Source organism: Cydia strobilella, chromosome 26 (genome assembly GCF_947568885.1).
Source record: "Cydia strobilella chromosome 26, ilCydStro3.1, whole genome shotgun sequence".
Taxonomy (NCBI): Eukaryota; Metazoa; Arthropoda; class Insecta; order Lepidoptera; family Tortricidae; genus Cydia; species Cydia strobilella.
In genome coordinates this window covers 4910462-4936623 of record NC_086066.1, presented here as the reverse complement: position 1 = coordinate 4936623, position 26162 = coordinate 4910462, and the positions used below count along the sequence as shown (strand labels likewise).

Here is a 26162-nt window from a genome sequence, read left to right as displayed (position 1 = left end):
ACTCAGCGTAGGTGGCGCCACTACCACAATCTGAGGGTCTATCGTGAAACAAGAAAATCGAAATTTCGTTACCTAACATCTCTGTCACTCTTGCATATTCGAGCGATAAAGAGGCAGATAGCGAGATTTCGGATTCGCGTTTCCCGGTAGATCCTCTGTAAACAAACCGCCTTGATGCATCAATGTCATATTTTATTACCTCTGAAAACTTGTCAAAAAACTATTAAAGGCACAGTATGTATAAGTTACTCTTATGGTTTACTAAAAAGGCTAGTGCTGCACTCTGGTGGCAGAACATTGTAGTAATATCCCCTATATATAGGGGGGGAGGAGGGGTAGGTACGCTCAGGTATGCGACGCTGAGCTATTGGCCTACACCTCAAGTCCGTCATACACGTCCCCGTCGGCCCTGTATCTGCCGCCGCGGATCAGGGCCGAGCTCACCCAGGGTTACACTTGTGGGTGGGTCGTCTCCCCCGGGCAATGCTAGTGGTCGTAACGGGCGTCGCTACATTTACCAACATACCCCGGATCACTAGTAGCCAAGTATGAGGGCCCCGCCTGGTGTGGGCCACGCCAAGTGATGTGGCATCCCCACCCGCCAGGTGTTCCTTTCCTTACCCTAGAATTCCTGTCTGTAATCCCATGCTCCAAAACGTCATTTCCCGTCTGTTATTCCCGTCTTACCTTCCCTTCTCCTGGGGTTTGCAGTCCGGAGCCTGAATGTGCGGAACGATCCTCCGCACATTTGGGACCCGGAATGCAAACCCCAGGCTTCCTTTCACACCACTTCTCCTACTCCACTCCAAGAGGAGACAACCTCTTTAAAAAATCCCCAATCTAAGGTGGAACAATCGTGCCGAGAGATGCGTGGCTGAGGGGAAGCTCAGCCGCTAACGATGACCCTCGATACCGGGCAACCTCGAGGAGTATTTTGCCTTGTTCCGGCAAGCGGGGCTCTGCTGGAACCGACCACATTTTTCCCTAGCTTCTCGTGGGATTTGTATGGAGAACGTTAATAATAAAACTGAAGGTACCCTGGAAGACCTATGCCAGGAACTAATGCCCCTGATGGTAGGTGCGGAAAACTCTGCCCAAACATCAGAGCAAGCCATGGAGGGAGTGGAGAGCGTCGACACGGATGAAAGGAGCGATATTCATTGCCCAAACATCCCAACGGAGGCTCCCAACCCTGACACACGTAAGTCCGTCAAGAAATTGACGGGCTCTGCGAAGGGCCGCTACAAAGCTCTTAGAGGACTAGGAGTTGCGCACGAGGAGGCGCTACGACTGTCCGCAAAGAGCTTCGCGGAACTTAAAAAGTTGGGATACAAGTTCGGGTCCTCACACTCCAAACCCGAGCCGAAATCGGCCAAACGGCCGCGCTCGGAGGAAAAATCACCGCAGGGGAACGCCAGCAAGAACCCAAAGGTGAGTGAGAGCCCCCCAACCCAACCCCAACCTCTACAACCCTTTAACGAGGTCCTTAGCCAGGTCCGGGTCGGAATCAAGGACTCCAAGCCGATGAACGTCGCGCAGTTGGGGTCCCTATGCAATACCATCTTGCAAAAGATTGCGACTCTGGAGATGGATGAGGGACCAAAGTTCAAGGGTTATGCATACAAGCCAGGTTGGTTACTCATTACATGCAGTGACCAAAGATCCAAAGCCTGGCTTGAGGAAGTAACACCAACCCTAAAACCATGGCCGGAAGCCAACCTCGGGGTCATCCCTGAAAATGAGCTTCCTAAGCCTAATATAGGGATGGTGTTCATTCCTGAGATAGACGACTCCATGGTCAAGCAGTCGCTATCTCTACTCTATGCGCAGAACCAGGGGCTGCACACAGAGTTATGGAAGACTCTCCACACCAAAGTCGAGAAGGGTGGGGTTTTGGTAACCCTGTCTCTGGACGACGTGTCGGTGGAGAATCTTAAAAAAAAGGACCTAAAGGCAAACCTAGGTTTCCGGGAGGTCCAGTTTCGGCTAAAGGGCCAACCTAAGACCCAACAGCCCGAAACGCAACCCACCCAAAACCCAACACCGCAGCCTGCAAACCCTGCCCCTCCCACCACCCTAACCCAAACACCCGCCCGAAAGGTGCCTTCAGGTCCAAAGCGTGCGGCTCCTTCCACTTCCAATCCCACTCCAGGACCTCCGGGGTTGCAGCGGTTTCTCGCCAACAGGGGAGGCTACAGGGGCAAAAACCGCCCAAGGGGTAGAGGGAACGGAGGAGGCCACCAAGGGCACGGCAGTGCCCACCGCCGTGGCAAATAAAAAAGACGCTACCAGGGGTAGGGGGGTGATGTTCCTTCAGGCCAATCTCCACCACGCCATAGCGGCCACAGCGGTCGTAGAGAAGCTTTTTGGCGAAAATGGCCTGGACATCGCCCTCATACAAGAACCATGGATAAACACCAAGTCCATGGCAACAGGACTCAACAGAGCAGGAAAGGTACTAATCTACGAAAAAGGAGCTAAACCGAGAGCCTGCATCGTATTTAACAAAAATATTAACCTCTTGCCTGTTACAGAGCTATGCAGTGAAGATATAGTAGCTGCCTACGTCGATCTCAAAGGGAGAGGAGCACTGAAGGTAATAGTCTGCTCCGCCTACCTGCCCGGAGAGAAGCAAGACCCCACAGAAGAACTGACTAAAGTGCTAGAGTACGCTCAGGCACAAAAGGCGGAACTTATTGTGGGTTGTGATGCCAACGCCCACCACACCATCTGGGGGAGCACTGGAATCAACAAAAGGGGTGAGTTACTATCCCAATTTATCTTTACCAATTGTCTGCACTTGTTGAATAAGGGCAACACGCCCACCTTCGTAACTAGAGCTAGGCAAGAAGTATTAGATATAACCTTCGCTACTGAAAAGGCGGCAAGCTGCCTAGCCAACTGGCGTGTCAGCAGCGAAAATTCAATGTCGGACCACAGACATATTTTGTTCAGTGTTAAGGACTCTCTAGATAGGGAACCACTAACGCGTAGAAATCCAAAAGAAACGTCATGGGAAGCCTATAAGGCTGACCTGGAAAATCGTCTAAAGGATGTACCAAAATATGTCAAAACACCAGACTCTCTCAACCTGACAGTTAATCTATTATCTGAAGGCATACTTAGGGCCTACGAACAAAGCTGTCCTTTGAAAGAGGCAAAAACTACTAACACAACGACGTGGTGGAACAAAAGGCTAGAAAACCTCCGTAGGTCTACACGTCGCATATTCAATCACTCGACCACGCCGAATGAGTGGGAAAGGTATGGTAGAGCGTTGACTGAATATAATAAACAAATCAGGAAGGCAAAAAGGAGGTCATGGAGAAGGTTCTGTGAAGAGATTGCCCAAACTCACAAAGGAGCGCGAATTCACAAAATACTTTCCAAGACACCGACCAACTATCTCGGCCTTCTTAAAAGACCAGATGGCACTTTTACGAGCACAGAAGAGGAAACTCTAGACTTGCTCAGAGGCACCCACTTCCCCGGTTCGTACACAACCAGTAACACACAGTTATGCGCCCAAAGGAATAATCAAATCCACAGGGCACGCAATATCGACTGGAATTTGGCAACTAATATCTTTAGACCAAACAAAATTAAATGGGCATTGGAAAAATTTAAACCATTTAAATCGGCAGGAGAAGACGGAGTGTTTCCAGCACTTTTACAGCAAGGACAGGACCTCCTCCTCCCGCATCTGGCCAGAATATTCCGAGCAAGTTTTGCGTGGGGAATTATACCAGATCAATGGACTAGGGTCAAGGTACGCTTCATACCGAAAGCAGGGAAAAAGGACTATTCACAACCTAAATCCTTCAGACCTATTAGTCTAACATCGTTCCTACTCAAAACGATGGAAAGAATCATTGATCAGCACATTAGAGCGAAATATCTGGTGGATAGACCACTAAGTGTAAACCAACATGCTTACCAAAAGGGGAAATCTACGGAGACTGCCCTACTCGACCTGGTTGACAAGGTGCAGAAAACCCTAGAGGAAAAGCAAACCGCTCTATGTGCGTTCCTTGACGTCGAGGGTGCTTTCGATAATACGCCCACAGAGACCATACTTAATGGTATGAAATCAAAGGGAGTAGACGAAACCACCACCAGATGGGTACATAGCATGCTCTCGAACAGAGTAGCCACTCTGACCCTCAATACTATAGAGCATGAATTTTATACCACAAAAGGGTGCCCACAAGGAGGCGTTCTATCCCCACTATTATGGACCCTAGCAGTGGACCAACTTCTTGCAATTATGTCAGGCCAAGACTATGACACACAAGGATATGCCGACGACCTTGTAGTCATTGTCAAAGGCCCTTGCCTCCACACTATATCCAACCTAATGCAAGGAGCTCTAAACACAATATTCAAATGGTGTAGAGAAAATGACCTGTCCATTAATCCGAGTAAGACGGTAATAGTACCATTTACAAGAAAACGGAAGCTTGAAAAGCTTACAGAACCAAGACTTAATGGACAAATAATACCGTTCTCAGAAGAGGTCAAGTATCTAGGGGTCACTTTCGACCAAAAGTTAACTTGGAACGCTCACCTGAGGAAAATTATACAAAAAGCGAAAATGGCCATGTGGTCATGCTGTCGAATGGCAGGAGCAAGATGGGGTATAAGACCCAAAATTGCTATGTGGTTATACACAGCGGTAGTGAGGCCCATTATAACCTACGCCTCCGCAGTCTGGTGTAACAAAACCAGCCAAAAGACGGCAATAGATACTCTAAACAGCCTGCAACGCATGGCTTGTTTAACAGTAACAGGCGCCTTCTCCTCGACACCGGGGGCGGCCCTCGATGCACTGCTGGACATTTTACCACTCCACTTGCAGGTGCAAAAGGAGGCCAAGCAGTGCGTCTACAGAATATGCACGCTAAACAGGCCAAAATGGCGCTCTCAAGCACTAACCAAGCTGAAGGCCTGGGTTTTTGCAAATAAAACCCTTAGCATGCCCACTGATGACACGCACACAGAATGTCAATTTATCAAACTGTTCTCAGTAGAAATACCTCCTAGAGACAAATGGACCAACGGCCAAATGTACTTTGAGGAGGGAAGCCATATTTGGTACACAGATGGTTCCAAGAAAGGCAATGATGTAGGATGTGGGATCTATGGTGAAAGACCTAAGCTCAGAGCTAGCGTCAGCATGGGCACACAGGCCTCAATCTTCCAGGCAGAAGTCTTCGCCATCAACAAATGTGCGGAGATCAACCTGGATAAAAACCTAAGACACCAACATATCTACATCAACTCAGACAGCCAGGCTGCTCTGCTGGCACTAGATTCACTTGAGTCAAACTCAAAACTAGTCCAGAACTGTAAAAACAACCTAAATGCACTGGCTAACTCCAACAAAGTCATACTTAGATGGGTACCAGGGCACTCCGACATTAACGGAAATGAAGAAGCGGACGAACTTGCTAGAAAGGGCGCAGACACAACCCTGGTCGGCCCAGAACCGTTCTGTGGAACCACAAAACGGGATGCATATTCTCTGCTCAGCAACTTAGAAAAAACGAGAGCAATCGATTGGTGGAAGTTCGTCAAAGGACAAAAACACTCGAAAGCTCTAATTAAAGGATTCAACAGCAAAGTTGCTAAGGAGCTTCTAGGGCTCAAAAGACACAAAACCTGCGCGGTGACTAGAATACTGACTGGACACTGCAAGTTGAACAAACACATGTTTCAAATAGGAAAGATACAAGATCCGACATGCAGGTTCTGCCAGGAGTCAGAGGAGACTGCAATGCACATTCTCTGTTCCTGTGGACCACTAATGTCAAAAAGAAGTACCTACTTAGGGCGGCACGTACTGCAACCCTATGAGGTACAGAACATTACGGCCCAAAGAATCTGGAATTTTCTGGATTCAACGGGCATTAGTAATGAGCTTTAAAGGGCCGTCACAATAGATCACTGTTTGGTCGACGTGACACTCAAAGGCCCACAACGCCCCAAATAATAATAATAATATCCCCTATTAGAAGGTCAAGTTCACAGTGACCAGTTGGAGGCATACTTTCGAACACAACGGTTGTGTCCCGCCCATTGTATGTTAACCGAATTAAATTTAATGATAATTCCCTGCATTCTCAACGCGAACGAACTTTACGTATAATTACTGAAGTACTCACCTAAATCAGGATAGAGTCGGGACGTAGGCTCTTCTTCGCTTTGTTTCTCCTTATCGTGCCACGCAGCCTTTGGAGAACTGAGCCTATAAATATAACCAAAAATTAGAACCTCATGTTTTGGTTAATAATATGTAGATACCAAAGATCTAGTCTAAGGAAAAAAACGTGCCTCGAAAATCAAGAAAATTTGATTCTCGTTCAGAGGGCGCTACTAGCTTTGACCTACTGTCGTATAGATGGCGTTGACGGTTTCGTTTGTTATTTAACAATTTTAACGCATATCAGTGAAAGAACATGGGTCAAAATCATAAAAATAATTAAATCAAATAAAAAAATAATTTATCCATATTTAAATACATTTTATCGTATTTTTATAAATCTTCATTTTTAGTTTTAAAGTGTGTCGACAGATGGCAGTGAATTTACTGGGGTTACAAAATTTACTATGACAGTACTGCTCTAGTATAAGTTACTCTATGGTAGATACAAATTTAAATGTTAACATGATGTTATGTAATAAAGATTTGCAACTTACCAACTGGCATGTTTCTCTGAACTGAGTTCTATATCTGAAACAAATTTGAAAGAATAGGCTAGATGACAAATTTTCATTAATGGTATCAATCGATCAGGTTTATTTTTAGGATCAAATGTCTATATGGGACCCATTGCATTAAAGCAATACAAAAGTCAGAAATAATAGTCAAAGCCCGACAGTCGTACTTCACTCGCGAAACGCTTCTAACAAAACGATAAGTGAACGTGACGTCAAGTTCATTGAGAGCCCATTTTGAATGTATGGACAAAATAAGAAAATTGCGTTTTTGTCGATGAAATATTGCGTTTATGTATATAGTTGCCGTACAATATTTTTCTGGACAAAATGTAAGAAATCGAATGGTACCCTTACTTTTTTCCTTTTTAAAAGTTGAAAAATTACTTAAGTTTTGAAACTTTCAAGTCCCGTATTTTTGTATTATTTCCATATATTATTTTAATTTCTACATTATTGTGATAAATTACTCATTTGCTATCCATGTTACTACATTTTGTTATTAAATTCAACATGTGTCATCAAAATAGTACATTGTGCAACATGGGGCGTAAGTTAAACATTGCAAACGAGAGTATAGTTAAATCGCGACGGCTTGCCGGAGCGATTTATAGACTCGAGTTTGCATTATGTATGTGTGAACCCGGCTTATCGCGAACATACATACATACATACACACAAACAGCCAGACGCGGCGGGGCTTTGTTTTATAAAGTTTCTTTCTTGGCTCCATACTTATATATTAATAAAGCAAACAAAATTATTAAGCCTTAATATAAATAACATTAGTAATTTTCAATTTAAAAACATATATGTCTAACATTGTAACCATACGCATGTAATCGGGAAGGAACCTCTTGAGACACAGGGAAACCTACTTTGTGAGCCAGGAACTAATGTTAAGTAATAATTTAAAGTTGCAATAAAGATTATTCTATTTATTTATAAGGGGTAGTGATGATTTTTCTAATGTAGGTAAGTAATGAAACTCACTGTTATTGTTGCTAAGGTTCCGTCGTCCGTCTGGGTCGTCGTTAGAGTTGACCTCCGTCCGCTCTTTTTCCGTCTGGGTAGGCACGTCTCTATGGTTCTGCTCGTCTAACGATCTGCGAAAACAAATACTTTCAAAATATTTATCAGTACGCCCGCACCCGCAACCGCCGCGGACACTCGTGCCTGAGGATGGATTCCCAAAGAATCCGAAACATGTCACCAAAAGCGACTAAAAATAATAGTGAGTAAAAACCGTACTGATAAATATTTTGAAATATGTCTCACGATAGTTTAAGTGCGACAAATACTTTCATTGTTTATAGTATAAAAAGTTTTTGGCAAAAAAATCATTAGCTTTAATAATATTGCATTGTCATCCGATTTACATATGTATGCAAAATTACAGCTCAGTTGGAAATTGGGAAGTGGGTCAAATTTAGCTTCTAAGATTTGACCCACACTAACTAAACTAAATGTTTAGTATTAAACAAATATTAATATTAATAATTAAATATTAATATTAATTAATATTAGGTCATTACGACTGGTTCACTATAAGGTAAAGAAAGAGTGGTAACTCCATACATCAGTTTTTGCGCTTTATTTCGTAGTCGACATAAAGTCTGTTTTTTTATTCCGTAGACTAAAATGACGTTTCATGTGTATGAGATGACATTACCACACGAAATGTCATTTTAGTCTACGGAATAAAAAAACAGAATATAGTCAAGTAGCGGAAATCTCAGCACTGATACTTGACAATAGATGTCGCGGCAAACAAAGAGTCTAATGCTCAACGTTTTTCAGCTAATATTATAACCAGAGTAACCGGTAAGATAGTTATTTTCAACTCTGTCAGCTTTTAACATTAGTTATAAATTGTGACGTTTTCAATCAAAAGGTACCACATTGTCGATTGTCAATAAGGTTGATTTCAAATTCAAGCTATATGGAAATAGCGCCTTATTGACAAGCGACAATACAGAATACAGAACTTTATTGGTAAATAAGTACCCTTTTGGTTAAGCATGGCACAATTGTATGCACTTTTCGTCAGTTGCGACACATTCGACATCTAGTGTCGAGTAGCAGTACTGAGAGTTCCGCTACTTGACGCTAGATGTAGACTACGAAATAAAGCACGTTTTGGTAAGAAAACTGATGTATGGAGTGAGCACTCTATGTCTACTTATATTACTCTAAGCAATAAGTACCTTAACTTAGCGGTTTCACTCACGTATTTTTAGTCACTCGCGCGACATGTTTCACTCAGGCACTGGTAGTGCTTGAAAATGGAGACCTAGGCCACAGAATAAGGGCCACGCACCGCCCCGCCCCGACTCGAATTACCTCGCCCCGCGACAGAAATCTGGCGGACTTCTGGCGTACTCTCAGTACTATTTTTAAGCAACTTACTCACACTATGACGCATGACGCGTGTACAGACGTGCCGTTCACACATAGAAACGAGTGATTTTTATGTATAGCGTGTCCGCCCTGTGCCTAGGCTCTCCGAAACATGTCGCGCGAGTGACTAAAAATACATGAGTGAAACCGCTAAGTTAGTTAAGTTAATATGTCTCGCGATAATTTAATTTCGACAATAACCTGTTTTGTGTTTCTGGTTCCGGCGTGGCGGTGTTCTTGGGACGCAGTACGAGGCGCTTTCTGCTCGGTTTGAGAGTCAGCTGGTCTTCTAAACTGGCGTCGTACTCTTCTAGACCGTCGAACAGTGATTTCTGTAAAAAAACACCGAATGTTTACATACAAATGTAAGATACATTGACGTATATTAATAAATAGTAAGTTAGTAAGTAAGCTCTTTATTTGCCATTTAACGCAAATAGTTAACGTTAAAAAAAGGTCATAAACATTATAAATTAAAAAACCGGCCAAGTGCGAGTCAGACTCACGCACGAAGGGTTCAGTACCATTACGGAAAAAAACAGCAAAAAAATCACGTTTGTTGTATGGGAGCCCCATTTAAATATTTATATTATTCTGTTTTTAGTATTTGTTGTTATAGCGGCAACAGAAATACATCATCTGTGAAAATCTCAACTGTCTAGCTATCACGGTTCATGAGATACAGCCTGGTGACAGACAGACAGACGGACGGACAGACGGACAGCGGAGTCTTAGTAATAGGGTCCCGTTTTTACCCTTTGGGTACGGAACCCTAAAAAGCATTACACATTTAGCTGAATATTCTTGGAGGCGACCAGTCGCAGCAGATGTAGCTCACATATTAGCCAAATAATGGAAACCTTGGCCCAAAAATGGCCTATTTATGCTTGAGCTACACCAACATTAAGTGTTTCGTGTAGTGTATTTTTTTGGTTACATCGAGCTAACTGGCTAGCTGGCGCGGTTGCACGGAGCGGGTTAATGAAAAATATATATATGAATGAAAAATAGTATGAGCATAGAGTAACTTATACTAGAGCGGTACTGTCATAGTAAATTTTGTAACCCCAGTAAATTCACTGCCATCTGTTGACACACTTTAAAACTAAAAATGAAGATTTGGATCAAAATCATAATATTTATGATTTTGACCCATGTTTTTTCACTGATATGCGTTAAAATTGTTAAATAACAAACGCAACCGTCAACGCCATCTATACGACAGTAGGCCAAAGCTAGTAGCGCCCTCTGATCGAGAATCAAATTTTCTTGATTTTCGAGGCACGTTTTTTCCTTAGACTGCATCTATCTATTACGGAGTTATATCTATTTTTGGTATGAGCGTTGCTAAGGGTGTTACCACACCAATCCAATACCACATGGAAGTGTCGACACATGCCATCGATCGATTGGTGCGGTAACACCCAAACTGGCGCGATTTTACCTACAATGGCACCCGCGTGCGTGCGCCCGCGAAGTGCACCCGCGCCAGCGGACGCCCTTAATAGCAACTTTATATACAATTTGCATACAAATTGCCCCATTTTGATTGTTTTTAAGTGCTATTACTCTATTGATGAATTTTTTAATGATACAACCTTATCGAATTAAAATATATATATGTAAATGTTAATAAAACGTAAATCATATTTTCTTGTACATTGAATCAATTTAGATTTTAAGCAATTATGTAAAATATTAAAAATCAAATTTTATTATTATATATGAATTTAATCATTTTATTGTCGACGTTAAATTTAATGGTTCCTAATCTAGTTAAAATGAAAAATATGTATTTTTGACGTGTCATGTTGCATGCAATATATATAAAAATAAATGTTGAAATATTATTGCTTTAGTATTTAGTATTAAGTTTTAGTTAATAAGTACATTGCTATATACCCTAACAGGGTTCATGTGAACACTTTAGCTGTAAAATGCTCTTTGTAAGACCTTCTGTAAACACATGATTATAAATGCAATAAATGAATTATGAATTAACGTTTACCTGAGGGTGCGAGGAGGCCCTGGGCAGCACTTTGAGCCGTGAGACAGAGGAGCCGACTCTGTAGTTCGCGTCGTTGGCCAGCACCGCCGCTACGGCCGCTGGATTTGTGGGCTTTAGAGCATCTTCCGCTGTTGTGGCTGAAAATACAACGATTATCAAAAAAACCCGGCCAAGTGCGAGTCGGACTCGCGTTCCAAGGGTTCCGTACATTACACAATTTTTAACAATGTATTTTTATTGTGAAACGTGAGTTTTCAGTGTGAAACGTGAGAGATCAAAAACTAAGTAATTAAGTCCAACTCACGCTTGACTGCACATTTCTAATAGGTTTTTCTGTCATCTATAGGTAAAGAACCGTTTTACGATTTTTTTTCAAAATTTTAGACGCAGTAATTTCGGAGATAAAGTGGGGAATGGTCATTTTTTCGCTATTTTCTTAAATAACTTCTAAACTATTTATTTTAAAATTACAAAAAATATATATTTGAGATTCTCAAAATGAGCTCTTTTATTTCATATGTAACACGATATAGTTTGAAAAACTTTATTTTTTAATTTTCCCATTTACCTCCCCAAACTGGCCCCAATGTTTAAAATTCATTTGTTTACGTTACATGCCCGTCTTTGGGTTACAAACTTACATATGTGTACCAAATTTCAACTTAATTGGTCCAGTAGTTGAGAAAATGGGCTGTGACAGACGGACAGACAGACAGACAGACGCACGAGTGATCCTATAAGGGTTCCGTTTTTTTTCCTTTTGAGGTACGGAACCCTAAACATATATTATCCAGAATTAGTTTCTAGAACATAGAATTAACTTTTTCTTGTTGCCATGGTTACGGTGGCCTGATTCACTCTATTGTCATATATATACTCATATGTGTGGGTAGAGAAATAAACAATCAGTCTTACAACTAGCTTACGTGTATTACTTGCTCCTTTGTCCCGGTACATTTTTTAACATGGCGCAGTCGGTAGGATACGAACCTACGCTCCCACAGGGAATCTGATTTCCAAAGAAATACTGGTTTTATTTAAATTTACTTACAAGTATCAGGGACCAAGTCTTTGAAGAGCGGTGAATCTCCGTAGGGGCGGGCGACTAGCGACAGAATCTGCTCGTGGACGTTTTGAGGGGCCGCTGATAGAACGCTCCTGAAACAATCACAGTAAATTTGTAGCCACAGTAAATTTACTGCCATCTATCGACACACGATTATAACTAAAAATAAACATATCAAAAAATGTATTTATATATGGATAAACGTTTTTTTTACTGCATTAATTATTTTTATATGATTTTGACCCATGTTCTATCACTGATATGCGTTAAAATTGTTAAATATCAAACGAAACCGTCAACGCCATCTATACGAGCGTAGGCCAAAGGTAGTGGCGCCCGCCATCTGATCGAGAATCAAATTTTCTTGATTTTCGAGGCACGTTTTTTCCTTAGACTGTGTCCATCTATTACGGAGTTATATCTATCTTTGGTGTCGGACAGCGCTCGTGGCATCGCGGTAAGAGCGTGCGACTTTCAATCCGGAGGTCGCGGGTTCAAACCCCGGCTCGTACCAATGACTTTTCGGAAATTATCGATACTTATTTACCAGTCGCTTTTCGGTGAAGGATAACATCGTGAGGAAACCGGACTAATCCCAATAAGGCCTAGTTTACCCTCTGGGTTGGAAGGTCAGATGGCAGTCGCTTTCGTAAAAACTACTACGCAATTTATCCAGTTTGCATGTCCTTGCTCCTTGCTATGATGCCCACATGATGCCATAACCGGACCATGAAAAAATGCCCGGTCGGTGATAAAGACAAAGCATGCCACTATTTTCTCTTTCCTCTTATAGGAATCGCAATAAGACTATCCTTCTCCATCAAAGAGTGTCAGGCCCTTGAATACTCGTATTTGTCTTTTCTATTGAACTCCACTTTAGTTAAAAATAAATCCACTATGCCTGAAATTAAAGTTTGTATACTCACTGTCCCATGAAGCTATTATTCGTGCCGAATGTCTGTTGCGTGCCTAGACCACCCAGGCCGCCCAGACCACTCGTGTTGAACATACCACCGCCTAATCCACCTCCTAGACCATCTGTAAACAAAGCAATATTGTTTTTATTATGCGTAACACTAACAAGCAAAAAACTGTACCGATATGTTTTTTTTTACAAAAAAAAAGCCTCATAAAAAATTCAATCTATGGCGAAACGATGAAAACGATGTATTCCCATTTGTCCCCGTATTTGTCTCGTAGATTAGACGCTACGGTGGATAGGAAAGAACGACACAAACATACCCTTATGTTTCCTTTGTGTATTTATGAACAAGTATTATGCTTAGCGATGCTTTTTAGGGTTCCGTACCCAAAGGGTAAAAACGGGACCCTATTACTAAGACTCCACTGTCTGTCTGTCCGTCTGTCACCAGGCTGAACCGTAATAGCTAGACAGTTGAAATTTTCACAGATGATGTATTTCTGTTGCCGCTATAACAAATACTAAAAACAGAATAAAATAAATATTTATGTGGGGCTCCCATACAATGTGATTTTTTTGCGTAATGGTACGGAACCATTGGTGCGCGAACAGAAATAAGGCTAGGAACATACCACATATTAAAACACAACAAAAGGTAACAAAATAAATTCGCGATAGACCCGTTTGTAAATGTGTTCTAATATGTGTTCAAAACGCGAAAGTTTTAAATGTTATAGGAACATACCAGTTTTAAAGGTGTTCTGTTGCTGCGGCTGCTGGAACATTGACCCACCGCCTAGCGATCCGAACGCGGGCCCGGCGGGCTTCGCTTGGAACGTGTTCGCGCCCAGACCGCCACCTAAAAAATCAACACAATAGGGATGATGACACATGTTGAATTTTATAACAAATTCTAGTAACATAGATAGCAAATGAGCAATTTATCACAGTAATGTAGATACTAAAATAATATACAGTACCGGCCAATATATCACCTCTATGTTTTTACGGTATAACTTTTTTTTATATTTGTGAGTGACTTCCACCTCACTGCTTTAGGTAGTCTAGTAGTATTCCTTTGTTCGGGCGATGAGAAAAATTTGTCTCATGTAATGGTTTCATCATAGAGGTTTTTTTTTTATGTATTGTTAACTTCATTTTTTTACTAGAGGTTTTTTACTAATATGCTGTGTATCCTATTGTAATTCATTGCAATATTCATCATATATTTGTATAAAATGACAGTAAAATATGCAATCAACAAACTAACCTATATTGTTTACTCTATACAAGCTCATACAAAAACACTCAAAGATGATATATTATTGGCCGGTACTGTATTGAAATAATACAAAAATACAGGACGAAAGTTTCAAAATTTAAGTAATTTTTTAACTTGCAAAAAGGAAAAAGGTAAGTATACCATTCGATTCCTTACATTTTATCCAAAAAAATATTGTACAGCAACTATTACATAAACGCAATATTTCATCGACAAAAACGCAATTTTCTTATTTTGTCCATACATTCAAAATGGGCTCTCAGTAAACTTGACGTCACTTTTACTTATCGTTTTGTTAGAAGCGTTTCGCGAGCGAAGTACGACTGTCGGGCTTTGACATCATTTCTGACTTTTGTATTGCTTTAATGCAATGGGTCCCATATAGACATTTGATCCTAAAAATAAACCTGATCGATTGATAGCATTAATAAAAATTTGTCATCTAGCCTATTCTATAGCACACTAGCGACCCGTCCCGGCTTTGCACGGGTTACATAAAACCTTAACAAATTGTGCCATTTTCAACCAAAAGGGTACGTATTGTCGCTTGTCAGTAAGGCGCTATTTCCATATAGCTTCAATTAGAAATCAACCTTATCGACAAGCGACAATGTGGTACCTTTTGGTTGAAAACGTCACAATTATACACCCAAACCTTCCTCAAGAATCAATCTATTGATAGGTGAAAACCGCATCAAAATCCGTTGAGTGATTTTTGAGTTTATCGCGAACATACAGGCAGAGAGACGCGGTGGGGGGACTTTGTTTTATATGTAGTGATTACTAGGAAACGCTAAATGTGGTATTTTCTATAAAAAGGGACCTTATTGTCAATGGCGCTTATGCCATTATAAACGATGCTCCGATATAAATACAATGCTGCGCGACGCTGTGCGGCGTAAGCGCCATCGACAATAAGGTCCCTTTTCATAGAAAATTCCCCAAATTAGAGATTGCAGGCCAAGTACGCACTAGGATTCGGACAAAATATGGTGCTGAAAATTTGGAATTCAGTCTCCTTTCGAAGATATGAGATATTGAGAATAAAAACGATTAATAACTTAACCCTTTACCAGGCTGAGGGATATATATTTCCCAGATACGGTACGTCAAACATGTGTTCTTCGACGAATAAGACTGACATTCGATTGTCATTTTTGAACTGTCAGCCTGGTAAAGGGTTAAATGTTAAAACATAACATGTGTTAATACGTGACTTGCGGCTAAGGTCCACTTTCAGCAATGTTGTATGGAAGTCCATTTCCGGCGCTCTATTTATAATATTTCAGCGCACATTTGAGAAAAATATTTTCTAAACTTTGCTAGTAATTCAACATTTTTTTGTCCATATAACATCAACCCTTTATAAGGAATAGGGTGTCAGAAATTATGCAAAATTGAACCCAATCACTTTAAAATAAAGTTCAAAATCAGGTGGGAAATATATTCCTTCTGCCTTAGGCCTTAGCCACTTTCTAATTTATTTTTCCAATGTGTATAACGTCTTACATTTTGCTTAATGAGAGAGTGAGACGCAATAACAAGGTAGACTTAGGGCCGATACAGACGGATTACAAACAGACTTCAATTGTGCCATTTTCAATCAAAAGGGTACTTATTGTCGGTTGTCAATAAGACGCTATTTCCATACAGCTTCAATTTAAAATCAACCTTATTGCCAAGCGACAATGTGGTACCTTTTGGTTGAAAATGTCACAATTTGTATGAGAACTGCACGCCGACTCGTCGGCGTGCAGTTCTGATACAAGTTGCAGTCGGGTTGCAGCTTAGAAAGGCTTAAGAGTCCCCAAGCCTGACCAGTAATATATGATCACTGTCAAGAGGGCGCTGTTCATTCTCATGTAGGTGACGGTTCAGTATAGTATGAAAAAATTTGTTCCAGTGAAATTCCGCAACATGGCGCGTGATCATATATTCCTGGTCAGGCTTTAGCTTCAGTTTATAAAACAAACGAAATAGAGCAAAAACAAGTTTTGTATGAAAAACTTAAATTCGCTGTATTTTTTTTACTTTGGTATCTGAAGCTACATTAACTAATTACAGACATAGATATACCTTATCCTATTGTAAGTACAAAGTTTCAGAGCAATCTAGCTAGTCGTTTTAAAATGAGAGCGGAACTACGTTTGTATGGAGAACCGAGCTTGCCGGAGAGCCTTAAAATGTTAGGAAAATGTGACATTTTTAACCAAAAGGTACCACATTGTCGCTTGTCAATAAGGTTGATTTCAAATTGAAGCCATATGGAAATAGCGCCTTATTGACAACCGACAATAAGTCCCCTTTTGATTGAGAATGGCACAAATAATGGTTCTAGAAATCTTACCGAGCGTGGGCTGGTTAAAGCCGAAAGTAGGTTGTGTTGCAGGCTTGCCAAATGTATTGTTGGCCCCAAACAGACCGCCTGCAGTACTCGTCGTTGTTCCGAACCCTGATGTGTTCAGGGAACCAAATGCTGTTGAAAGAAATACACGTTATTTTAGATTTTTCTCGAAAATGGACGGCAAAGTCGACGTTGCCGGTTAAAAAGTAGTTCGCGAAATTCCATTATTTGTCGAGTTCCAAACTTTTTAAAAGTTGAAGTGGTCATATCAAATGAAGGCAAAGGTCCATTAAACAGCCAAACAGATAATCAGTACTTATTATTATAATGTTGGTACCGCGACTATGTAGGTGTTTCAAATAGGTTGGCGTATTTTCAGCAGTACTTACACTTCCATTTTTAATAAAAAAAAAAAAAACGGCGGCAAAGCAAATCTTCTTGACTAAATGATTTGTTTCTGCTACCCAAAGGTTCTCTGGAAGAGATCGCTCTTCAGCGATAAGACTGCCTGTTGTCTACCTCTATCCTTAATCAATTGTTTCTGTAAACTATCTTTTACTGAGGTGTACCAGTAAAGAGTATTCTATCTATCTATCTATCTTTTAACTTTTTTCTGTGAAAATATATACATAAGAACGTTGCTTCTGTAAAATATTTCTATTATATTTGCATTTATTGCGCCATTTTTGAGAAAAGCACTATATATGACTCGGCTGGAAGGCTACTTGCTGGCTTCGGATTCAATTAAACGGACTCCCAAGGTCGTCCGTTTAATTAAATCCTCAGCCAGCAAGTAGCTACTTCCGAGCCTCGACAATAATGTACTATTATCTATTATTGTTGTATTTACTTTTCTAAAGGACTAGGGGGGCAAGCCAAATGACAAAATTCTTTAAAATGTTCTATTGAGATTACAGTTTACTTCAAATTGAAGCTATATGGAAATAGCGCCGTATTGACAACCGACAATAAGTACCCTTTTGGTTGAGAATGGCACAAATTACGTTCCTTCTTACCGGTACCCGAGATCAAAATTATTTAGTTCGCGTTCGATTTATTAAACCGGTTTTTAATGAACGAAACAATATAACGGTTTTGGAACGATGTTAACAGGTATTTTAATACCGGTTCCGAGCCCTGGGGACAACACCTACTGCTACGCGGCTACGAGCAGCTACGCACTCGTAGCGGATACCAAAGTCAAGCGTAGCACAGCTCTGGCTTTTACGCCGTAGTTTGAACAGCTGCCATCAGATATATCGAAGCGGCCGAGATGTTCACAAATATCTAAACACTCTAGACGTTAAGTGCATGTTCAGATATTTTTGAGCACGTTGGCCGCTCTGATATATCTGATGAGACCATAGCTGGACTATAAACCCCGTTTTTTTTTTCAAGTTTAGAAATTTTATAACCACAAAAGTAGTGGTAACTTTTATCCTCCAATATTAAATCTGATTAACTATGCACAGAATTATAGTGTTGTTTACATATAATTTTACAGCAATATTAGATATCATCCTAGCAGTTTGGAAGAAAAAGTTAAAATCCAGGTTTGAGGGAAGAAAAAAATCAAATCTTAAAGACCGGACAAGTGTGAGTCGGACTCGCCCACTGAGGGTTCCTTACTTTTTAGTATTTGTTGTTAGAGCGGCAACAGAAATACATCATCTGTGAAAATTCCAACTGTCTAGCTATCACGGTTCATGAGATACAGCCTGGTGACCGACAGACAGATAGACGGACATTGGAGTCTGAGTAATAGGGTCCCGTTTTTACCCTTTGGGTACGGAACCCTAAAAAACGGGGTTTATAGTCCAGCTCATACTCATCAGATATATCAGAGCGGCCAACGTGCTCAAAAATATCTGAACATGCACTTAACGTCTGTTGTTAAAGTTGGTATATCGTACCGGGTGCAGCTTGTCCGAAGGCGGACGCCTGCGTGGCGGGCTTGGCGCCGAACAGGCCGCCGCCCGACCCGAACGACCCGAAGCCCGAGCTGGGCGTCGCCCCGAACCCGCTCGTGGCTGGCTTGGCACCGAACAGGCCTGCGCTTGGCTGAAATTAAAAAAAAAAGTTATAGCAGTGTGAGTGTGACGACAGCGACTCATAATTCCGTACCTCAAATTTTACTTTTACCAAGGTTGCGAAACTCCTCGATTCGGGCAAACTCGGCTCCGTTCGGCTCAGCATTGCCCCGAGCAATTATTATGGTTGGCACAACTTGACGTCCTTTTGCGTGCACGACCACAGATAAGATAATGACTTGAATTTTGACAACCCTAAATAGCCGAAAGGGATAGTGCCATATATTAGAAAGGGATAGCATGATTTGACCGTTAACCGCTGTTAAACTTCGGTTTTGTAGGAAGTTTCCTTTCTGTACGGTAGTACTATTATTTATTCTGTACTTTTACGAGCAGTCTCAAATGTTTTTTTAACACAGTTGCTCAAAAAGTGGTACTTTTTGTGGCTGCGTAGCGTGCGAGAAGCTCAATTTCTCGAACTAGTGCTTTTTACTTTTTAGTTCCAAACTATAGTTTCGAAACGCAGTTTTAATGTAATTTAGCTTGAGCAGGTACTGGGGCCTCACTCGTTACTCCTCGGTGTCGTTGAGCAACCCGCGCCGGGCCCGCGGCGGCCGCGGCCGGGGCGCGCACGAGTATGAAGGTATCGCGGGCTGTATAGCTTGAGCAGGTACCAGGGCCTCACTCGTTACTCCTCGGTGTCGTTGAGCAACCCGCGCCGGGCCCGCGGCGGCCGCGGCCGGGGCGCGCACGAGTATGAAGGTATCGCGGGCTGTATAGCTTGAGCAGGTACCAGGGCCTCACTCGTTACTCCTCGGTGTCGTTGAGCAACCCGCGCCGGGCCCGCGGCGGCCGCGGCCGGGGCGCGCACGAGTATGAAGGTATCGCGGGCTGTATAGCTTGAGCAGGTACCAGGGCCTCACTCGTTACTCCTCGGTGTCGTTGAGCAACCCGCGCCGGGCCCGCGGCGGCCGCGGCCGGGGCGCGCACGAGTATGAAGGTATCGCGGGCTGCGGCAGCTCAACTATCAAGGGCTGTATACGTACTTTTGGTTTTGGTTTGGTTTGGGGGTATGATTCTACTAATGATATATTAATTTATTATTTTTTCGCAATTGTATTAAAAAACGTACTATTTTAACACACTTGTTCAGAGCGTGAAACTTATTGAACTACTTTTAGGCTCGTAATCCTAGATATTAAATCCGCGTGCATTTTTCATTATAATTATCGAACTTGTGCAATAATGTACGATAATCCGATTCACACTTTTTTTATTTTACTTTTTCCAACTGTTTTAACGATCAAAATTGGGGCATTTTCTATGAAAAGGGACCTTATTGTCGATGGCGCTTACGCCGCACAGCGTCGCGTGGCATTGTATTCATATCGGAGCATCGTTAATAATGGCGTAAGCGCCATCGACAATAACGTCCCTTTTTATAGAGAATACCACAATTTTATTAATATAGTTGTGTTTCTTCCTCGCAAGTTTGTTGAAAAACGTCGTATGAAACACGTGTGCATTGATCATTACACACAACACATCGGCTTTCTTATTGCGTGCACAATATCCCCTCGCGTGAGATGACCAACTTATCACACTTGTATCATAATGTACTATTACAAGGTTCTTGATGCAAACTGTTCTAAGTAGGTGCTTAAATAGTTATTTCTCTACTAATAATAAATTACCTGTGTGGCTGTGTTTGTCCCGAACCCTCCAAAAGTAGATGTGGCGGTGCCGAAGGTAGGTGTCTGTGTGGTCGTCGCTCCGAACAACCCAGTGCCTGTAGAAAATATAGATGATTTTGATCTAATTTTTATATAATTTGATTAAGAGCTCATCAACGTGCTCGCTAGCGCCACTGCTTAATAATTGTGATTATTTCGTGCCCCCCCCCCCTTGTCTCAACGTCACATTTTCTTGAACCCCCCTCCCTAAATATGTGACGTAATAATTGGATGACCCCTTATACATACAGACCCCAGTGATTTTTAGGGTTCCGTACCCAAAGGGTAAAAACGCCGCTATAAGAACAAATATTAAAAACAGAATAAAATAAATATTTAAGTGGGGCTCCCATACAACAAACGTGATTTTTTTACCGTTTTTTTGCGTAATGGTACGGAACCCTTCGTGTGCGAGTTCGACTCGCACTTGGCCGGTTTTTTTACTTATTAGCATTGTCATATCTTACCAACGGTGGAGGTGGCCCCGAAGGCGGGTTTGTTGGCGCCGAATAAGGAGTTGGTTTGCGTCGTGTTTTGCGGGGCGCCGCCGAACGAAAATGTGCCTGAAAGAAGTAATTATTGTTTTTAATTAGGGAGTAAAATTAAACTTGCCCGGAAGAGATCGCTTTTTAGCGATAAGACCGCCTATTGTTACCAAGTTATAATTTTCTTCAAAATTTTCATTGTAATTTTACAGGTAAAATGTATTGTTACTGCCTTTATTGGAGCAATAAAGAATATTTACTTAATTACTTAAAGCCTGACTAGGAATATATGACCACGCGCCATGTTACGGAATTTCACAGTAACTAATTTTTTTATACTATATGAACTGACATGAGAATGAACAGCGCCCCCTTGACAATGATCATATATTACTGGTCAGGCTTTACCTTAAATATTATGATATTCTGTCATTGAAGCTATGTCGAATATTAAGAGGCCGGTGTCGATTTTAGTCGCAAAAATGTAAAATTGATAGATTTAGTCGGTGAAATTGTACACCTTTTGTTACCAAATTGAAATAACAAGTACTGGTTTCTATTAGCACGTCTTCTTATCTTACCTTTTATCAGATCAATTTTTTGAAAACAGACTCACTAAATTAGTAATGTTTGCTTTTCTGATGGACGTTTAGGTAAACGCGCGTAAAGTACTGATTTTGTCGCTCATATTTGTAAATTTCGTAAAGTTTGGACGGCTAAACATGGTAATTTTGTATTACACATATCCTGTACTTGACATATATCAGACTACATTTTTATTATTATGACTTTGAAGTAGTGTAAATGAAAGTTAGACGAAATCAATTTTCTCCAGAAATTACTTCAAAACAAGTGGGAATTTCTCTGAAAATCGACTTAATTTCTACGTAATTTTGATACTTAAACAATCTACAAGATTTGCTGAAACTATTCTTATACATCAATTTGTATAATTTATCACCATAAATTTTTGATGAATTTTTAAAAACTACCCCTTCTTTTCATATATTACCGGAACGCACGCTCGCGACCTCATTATTAAAAGGCAAGATGAGAAGACGTGCTAATAGAAACCAATACTTGTTATTTAGGTATTACGTAACAAAACGTGTATAATTTTAACGACTAAATCTATCAATTTTAAATTTTTGCTCCAAAATCGACTACGGCCTCTTAAGGCCGTTCCATCGGTTTGCCGCTGTCACTCACATTTCGCAAGAAAGAACGGGAAAGAACATGCGCGCCAAGTGGCAATTTTAATCGAATTTTTAACCGCCTTCATGTCGATTTTTATTTATTTTAAAAATGTTACCTTACAATATCGAAATTCGAAATCTATGAAATTACTATTTGTTAAAATTGTTTTTTCTTCTTTTTTTGTTTATAGTATCACATAATAAATAATCGAGTAAAGTTTGATTAAAAGTGCGACTAAGAGGTTACTTTGGGAGTTAATTGTATCGAGCGAAGTGTCATAATTCGTGTATCGGAAGCTATGTTATTAAATATAATATAGTCAAGAACGACATATATTTATTTATTTATTTATCATTTATTGCAGACAACATTGGTCCATATACATAATAAGCATAACACAATAAGACAACAGTTGCAATTATAATAAGAATTAAAATAAAATTATAAAATTAAAATTATTAAAATTAAAATTATGTTAAAATTAATAATAAATAAATCTTGACATTTAAATTTAATAGATTGATCATAATAATGGATACTGGTACTAATAATAATAGATTGATTAAATTCTGATTAAAAAAAAAATATTTATTCCACGTCTACGAATATCAACGCCTCTTAGAAAAACATGATCATATAAGGAGATTTTTCGCCTTCTGGCTCAGGGAACCACCTTAAGTTAAGTTAAATATTTCTAAACTCAATCCGGGCCAAAAAATCAGTTTTTCTAAATCCCTCGGGATGTAACCGTAATGGATAACACCGGGTACTCACTGTTGTTCCCGAAGCCGGTGTTGGCGGCGCCGCCGAACACGCCCGCCCCCGCCCCCGCCCCCGCGCCCGCGCCCGCCCCCGTGCTCGTCGTGGCCGGCGCACCGAACGCTGCAACACAACACTAGTTTAGTACATTGTTAGTCCTCTGTCCGTCTGTCTGTCACCAGGCTGTATCTCATGAACCGTGTTCTCAACTCAACTCAGTTGACATTATCACAGATTATGTATTTCTGTTGCCGCTATAACAACAAATACTAAAAAGTACGGAACCCTCGGTGGGCGAGTCCGACTCACGCTTGTCCGTTTTTTTTTTGTCACTGGCGTCATAAAAGAAATGTAAATGTGAACATTTACAACTTGAGGATGAATCCTAGCTCTCATAAAAGTCATAAATAAGTACTTAGGGTGGATTGTGCCTTCCTGAAAATTTTGGTCGAGTTAATTATAAATAAATAAATAAATAATGTACCTAGTAGTTAAGTATTTATCATAGCCATAAGCCATACTAACAGTTCTGTGGATGAAATTTATCTGAAATAAAGGATTAATAAATAAATAAATGTGCCATTTTCAATCAAAAGGGTACTTATTGTCGGTTGTCAATAAGGCGCTATTTCCATACAGCTTCAATTTGAAATCAACGTACAATGTGGTACCTTTTGGTTGAAAATGTCACAAATATACAAGATACTTACTGGAACCGCCGAATAGTGGCTTGTTCTCCTGCGGCTGATTGAAACCAAACACGCCGCCACCTTGCGCCCCCTTGCGGCCCGCCGTGTAGTCCTCAAGTCTCAATTCTTCCAAAGATTTGTTCTCGTATTCCTGTCGAAAGAGAAACATTATAAACAGGGGTTTACAACTTATATTTCAAGTTTCCAAAATATAAAAGCTCGTACAGAGTGGCATTGACTGCCGGACACCAATATACTTAATGATGTGAGTGCGATAAAGATAGGATACTTTGCTGTTTCACTCACGTATTTTTAGTCACTCGCGCGACATGTTTCGGAGAGCGTAGACGCCCGCCCGTCGTGACCGCTACTCACTCAGGCACTGTTATTGCTTGAAAATGGAGACCTAGGCTCTCCGAAACATGTCGCGCGAGTGACTAAAAATACGCGAGTGAAAGTTAAGCTAAGTTAGTATGTCTCTATTACTCCGTTTATATTGATTTTTCAAATAAGTGTATTTGCTAGGGAAAACATGTCGCAATTTGCTGGCGAGGCGATGGATCTGCGTGGGTCACTCGAAACGCGCACTTGCTAAAAACAATTTCACATAAAATAAAATAAACCGGACAGACTATATATGTTGTTGGTACACAACAAGCTGCCAGTCTCTATAACAGAAGCGTTAACGCTTAGTTCCTTTAAAGCAAGGCTAAAAACTGGCTAATCAAGCAAAGTTTTTACAGTTTTAAAGAATTTATAGATTATAAAGAATAGTTAATAGTGTAACATGTATAATAGATTATAAAGAATAATGTAATATTGAATTGTTTAATAAAAAAATATATTTATTAGTGATATAAATCAAAAATAGGTGATGTGTAGAAATAAGTAAAAAAATTGTTACCTGTAATATCTTACTACCAATCAATTATGTCTATGTCTTACGATAGTTTAAATTCGATGGAAGATCTATCTGTCTATGTTTGAAATGAGACAGTCCTTTAACAAACTATTGTAGCCGGCGATAAATATTGCACATCAGAATTTCGGTTTCGTAGAGTGGTGTCTTTTTCTAAAGACCGATGTGCAATATTAATCGCTGGGTACTGTACGAAACTTTAGTTGGATCACAGATTTAATATATACGCTAGATGACGCAAATATCATGATTTGTATTGAAACCAAGCATGCCGACTTTTACATACAAAATTTACGCATAATATAATTTTAAAATAACTTACCTGTGATAGGAAATATGTGTTTGGGTGCTCGCAATTTTTGGGCCGTTGCAGTTAATTATCAGGCAACGCGGCATTTTTTAAGTTTTCACGGACGTCCGGCTGCAACGCGCTGACAAGCGTGGACTCATGGACTGTCATGAGCGACGTCAACCCCGAGGATTTCTCGGGGTTCGGACACGCGAAGTAGATGCATTTGCGTCATCTATGGTATATTTATATCTGTGAGTTGGACATGTTACCTTCATACAAGTGATGCAATGGTGCTTGATGTTGATGTTCTGTGATGTCCCGGACTTGACGACCACATCGGTGCCAACCACTGGGTTGTATTTAGCGTGAGCTGTGCCCGTGGCCGTCTGTTGCTGTCCGAAACCTCCTGTAGATAAAAAAAACAATTAGACAAAATCTAAAACCCGGCTGAATAGTTAACTTCGTTAACACATACATAGCGAGCGAGGAAATTTCCTCGCGCGGCAAACGCCCGGCCTCACCTGAGCCAATTTGCTCGGCAAGATGGCTTCATTCAGTCAGCTGTTCAAAATGGCGCCGCACGTACTGACTGCCGCCGCTTGCGTTTCTGTTATTTTGCTTTTAAAGCAATTCAAAAGAAAAGGAGGAAGAAAAGAAGGAATCATAGGATTTTTTCGTGTTTTGACAACTTTTGACGTAAGTACGAACAAAATAATCACAAGCAGGAAATCGCCTCGCGACGCTGCTCGCTATGTGTGGACCCGGCTATAGTCGGGCGCATTGCCTCGGACGAGGCACGTCTCCAGCGACCGAGTTGCTTCGCTCGGCGACTCAGGTTATTCCCACTGTGAGTCCACCTCGTTGTTACCTCGTTAGTGAATCGGCTAACGAGTATACGTACCGGCATTGTTGCCGAACAGCGTGCCGCCCATGTTGGGCTGCTGGCCGAACATGCCGCCCGCGGCCGGCGCGGCGCCGAACAGCGTCGAGCCGGCCGCGGGGCCCGCCGTGCTGGTCGAGGTGCCGCCGAACCCGAAACCTGCCACCAGATAACACCACACATTCATAACAAACCAAAACAATCTAATAGTACATTATGATACAAGTGTGCTAAGTTGGTCATTACACACGAGGCGATATTGTGCGCGCGAGCTGTAAGGGAGCGCGCAATAAGAAAGCCGATGTGTGTAATACTAAAAACAGAATAAATATTTAAGTGGCAAAGAATAATTTTTTTGCCGTTTTTTGCGTAATACGGAACCCTTCGCGCGCTAGTCCGACTCGCACTTGTAAATACTATTTTCTCATATACTATTTTT

General features: G+C 41.0%; 2 protein-coding genes across 2 annotated transcripts in view; one reads left to right on the top strand and one right to left on the bottom strand.

Moving 5' to 3' along the window:
* Window positions 1-26162, bottom strand: part of LOC134753054 (nuclear pore complex protein Nup98-Nup96) — an 83357-nt gene that overhangs the window by 53397 nt on the left and 3798 nt on the right. The window contains exons 5-20 of the mRNA XM_063688816.1: window positions 25745-25882; window positions 25113-25249; window positions 23654-23783; window positions 22959-23066; window positions 20970-21065; window positions 20464-20558; window positions 18653-18800; window positions 16743-16871; window positions 13859-13972; window positions 13118-13229; window positions 12177-12283; window positions 11126-11262; window positions 9319-9449; window positions 7711-7823; window positions 6700-6733; window positions 6165-6247 (exon numbers count right to left, since the gene is read on the bottom strand). Of these exons, the coding sequence (XP_063544886.1) occupies window positions 6165-6247; window positions 6700-6733; window positions 7711-7823; window positions 9319-9449; window positions 11126-11262; window positions 12177-12283; window positions 13118-13229; window positions 13859-13972; window positions 16743-16871; window positions 18653-18800; window positions 20464-20558; window positions 20970-21065; window positions 22959-23066; window positions 23654-23783; window positions 25113-25249; window positions 25745-25882 (1812 nt within the window). The remainder of the gene's footprint in view (window positions 1-6164; window positions 6248-6699; window positions 6734-7710; window positions 7824-9318; window positions 9450-11125; window positions 11263-12176; window positions 12284-13117; window positions 13230-13858; window positions 13973-16742; window positions 16872-18652; window positions 18801-20463; window positions 20559-20969; window positions 21066-22958; window positions 23067-23653; window positions 23784-25112; window positions 25250-25744; window positions 25883-26162) is intronic.
* On the top strand, window positions 328-3426 carry LOC134753279 (uncharacterized). The gene is made up of 2 exons (XM_063689123.1): window positions 328-2455; window positions 2535-3426. Exon 1 carries the CDS (start codon window positions 1006-1008, stop codon window positions 2275-2277), a length of 1272 nt encoding a protein of 423 aa, XP_063545193.1. The 5' UTR covers window positions 328-1005; the 3' UTR covers window positions 2278-2455; window positions 2535-3426.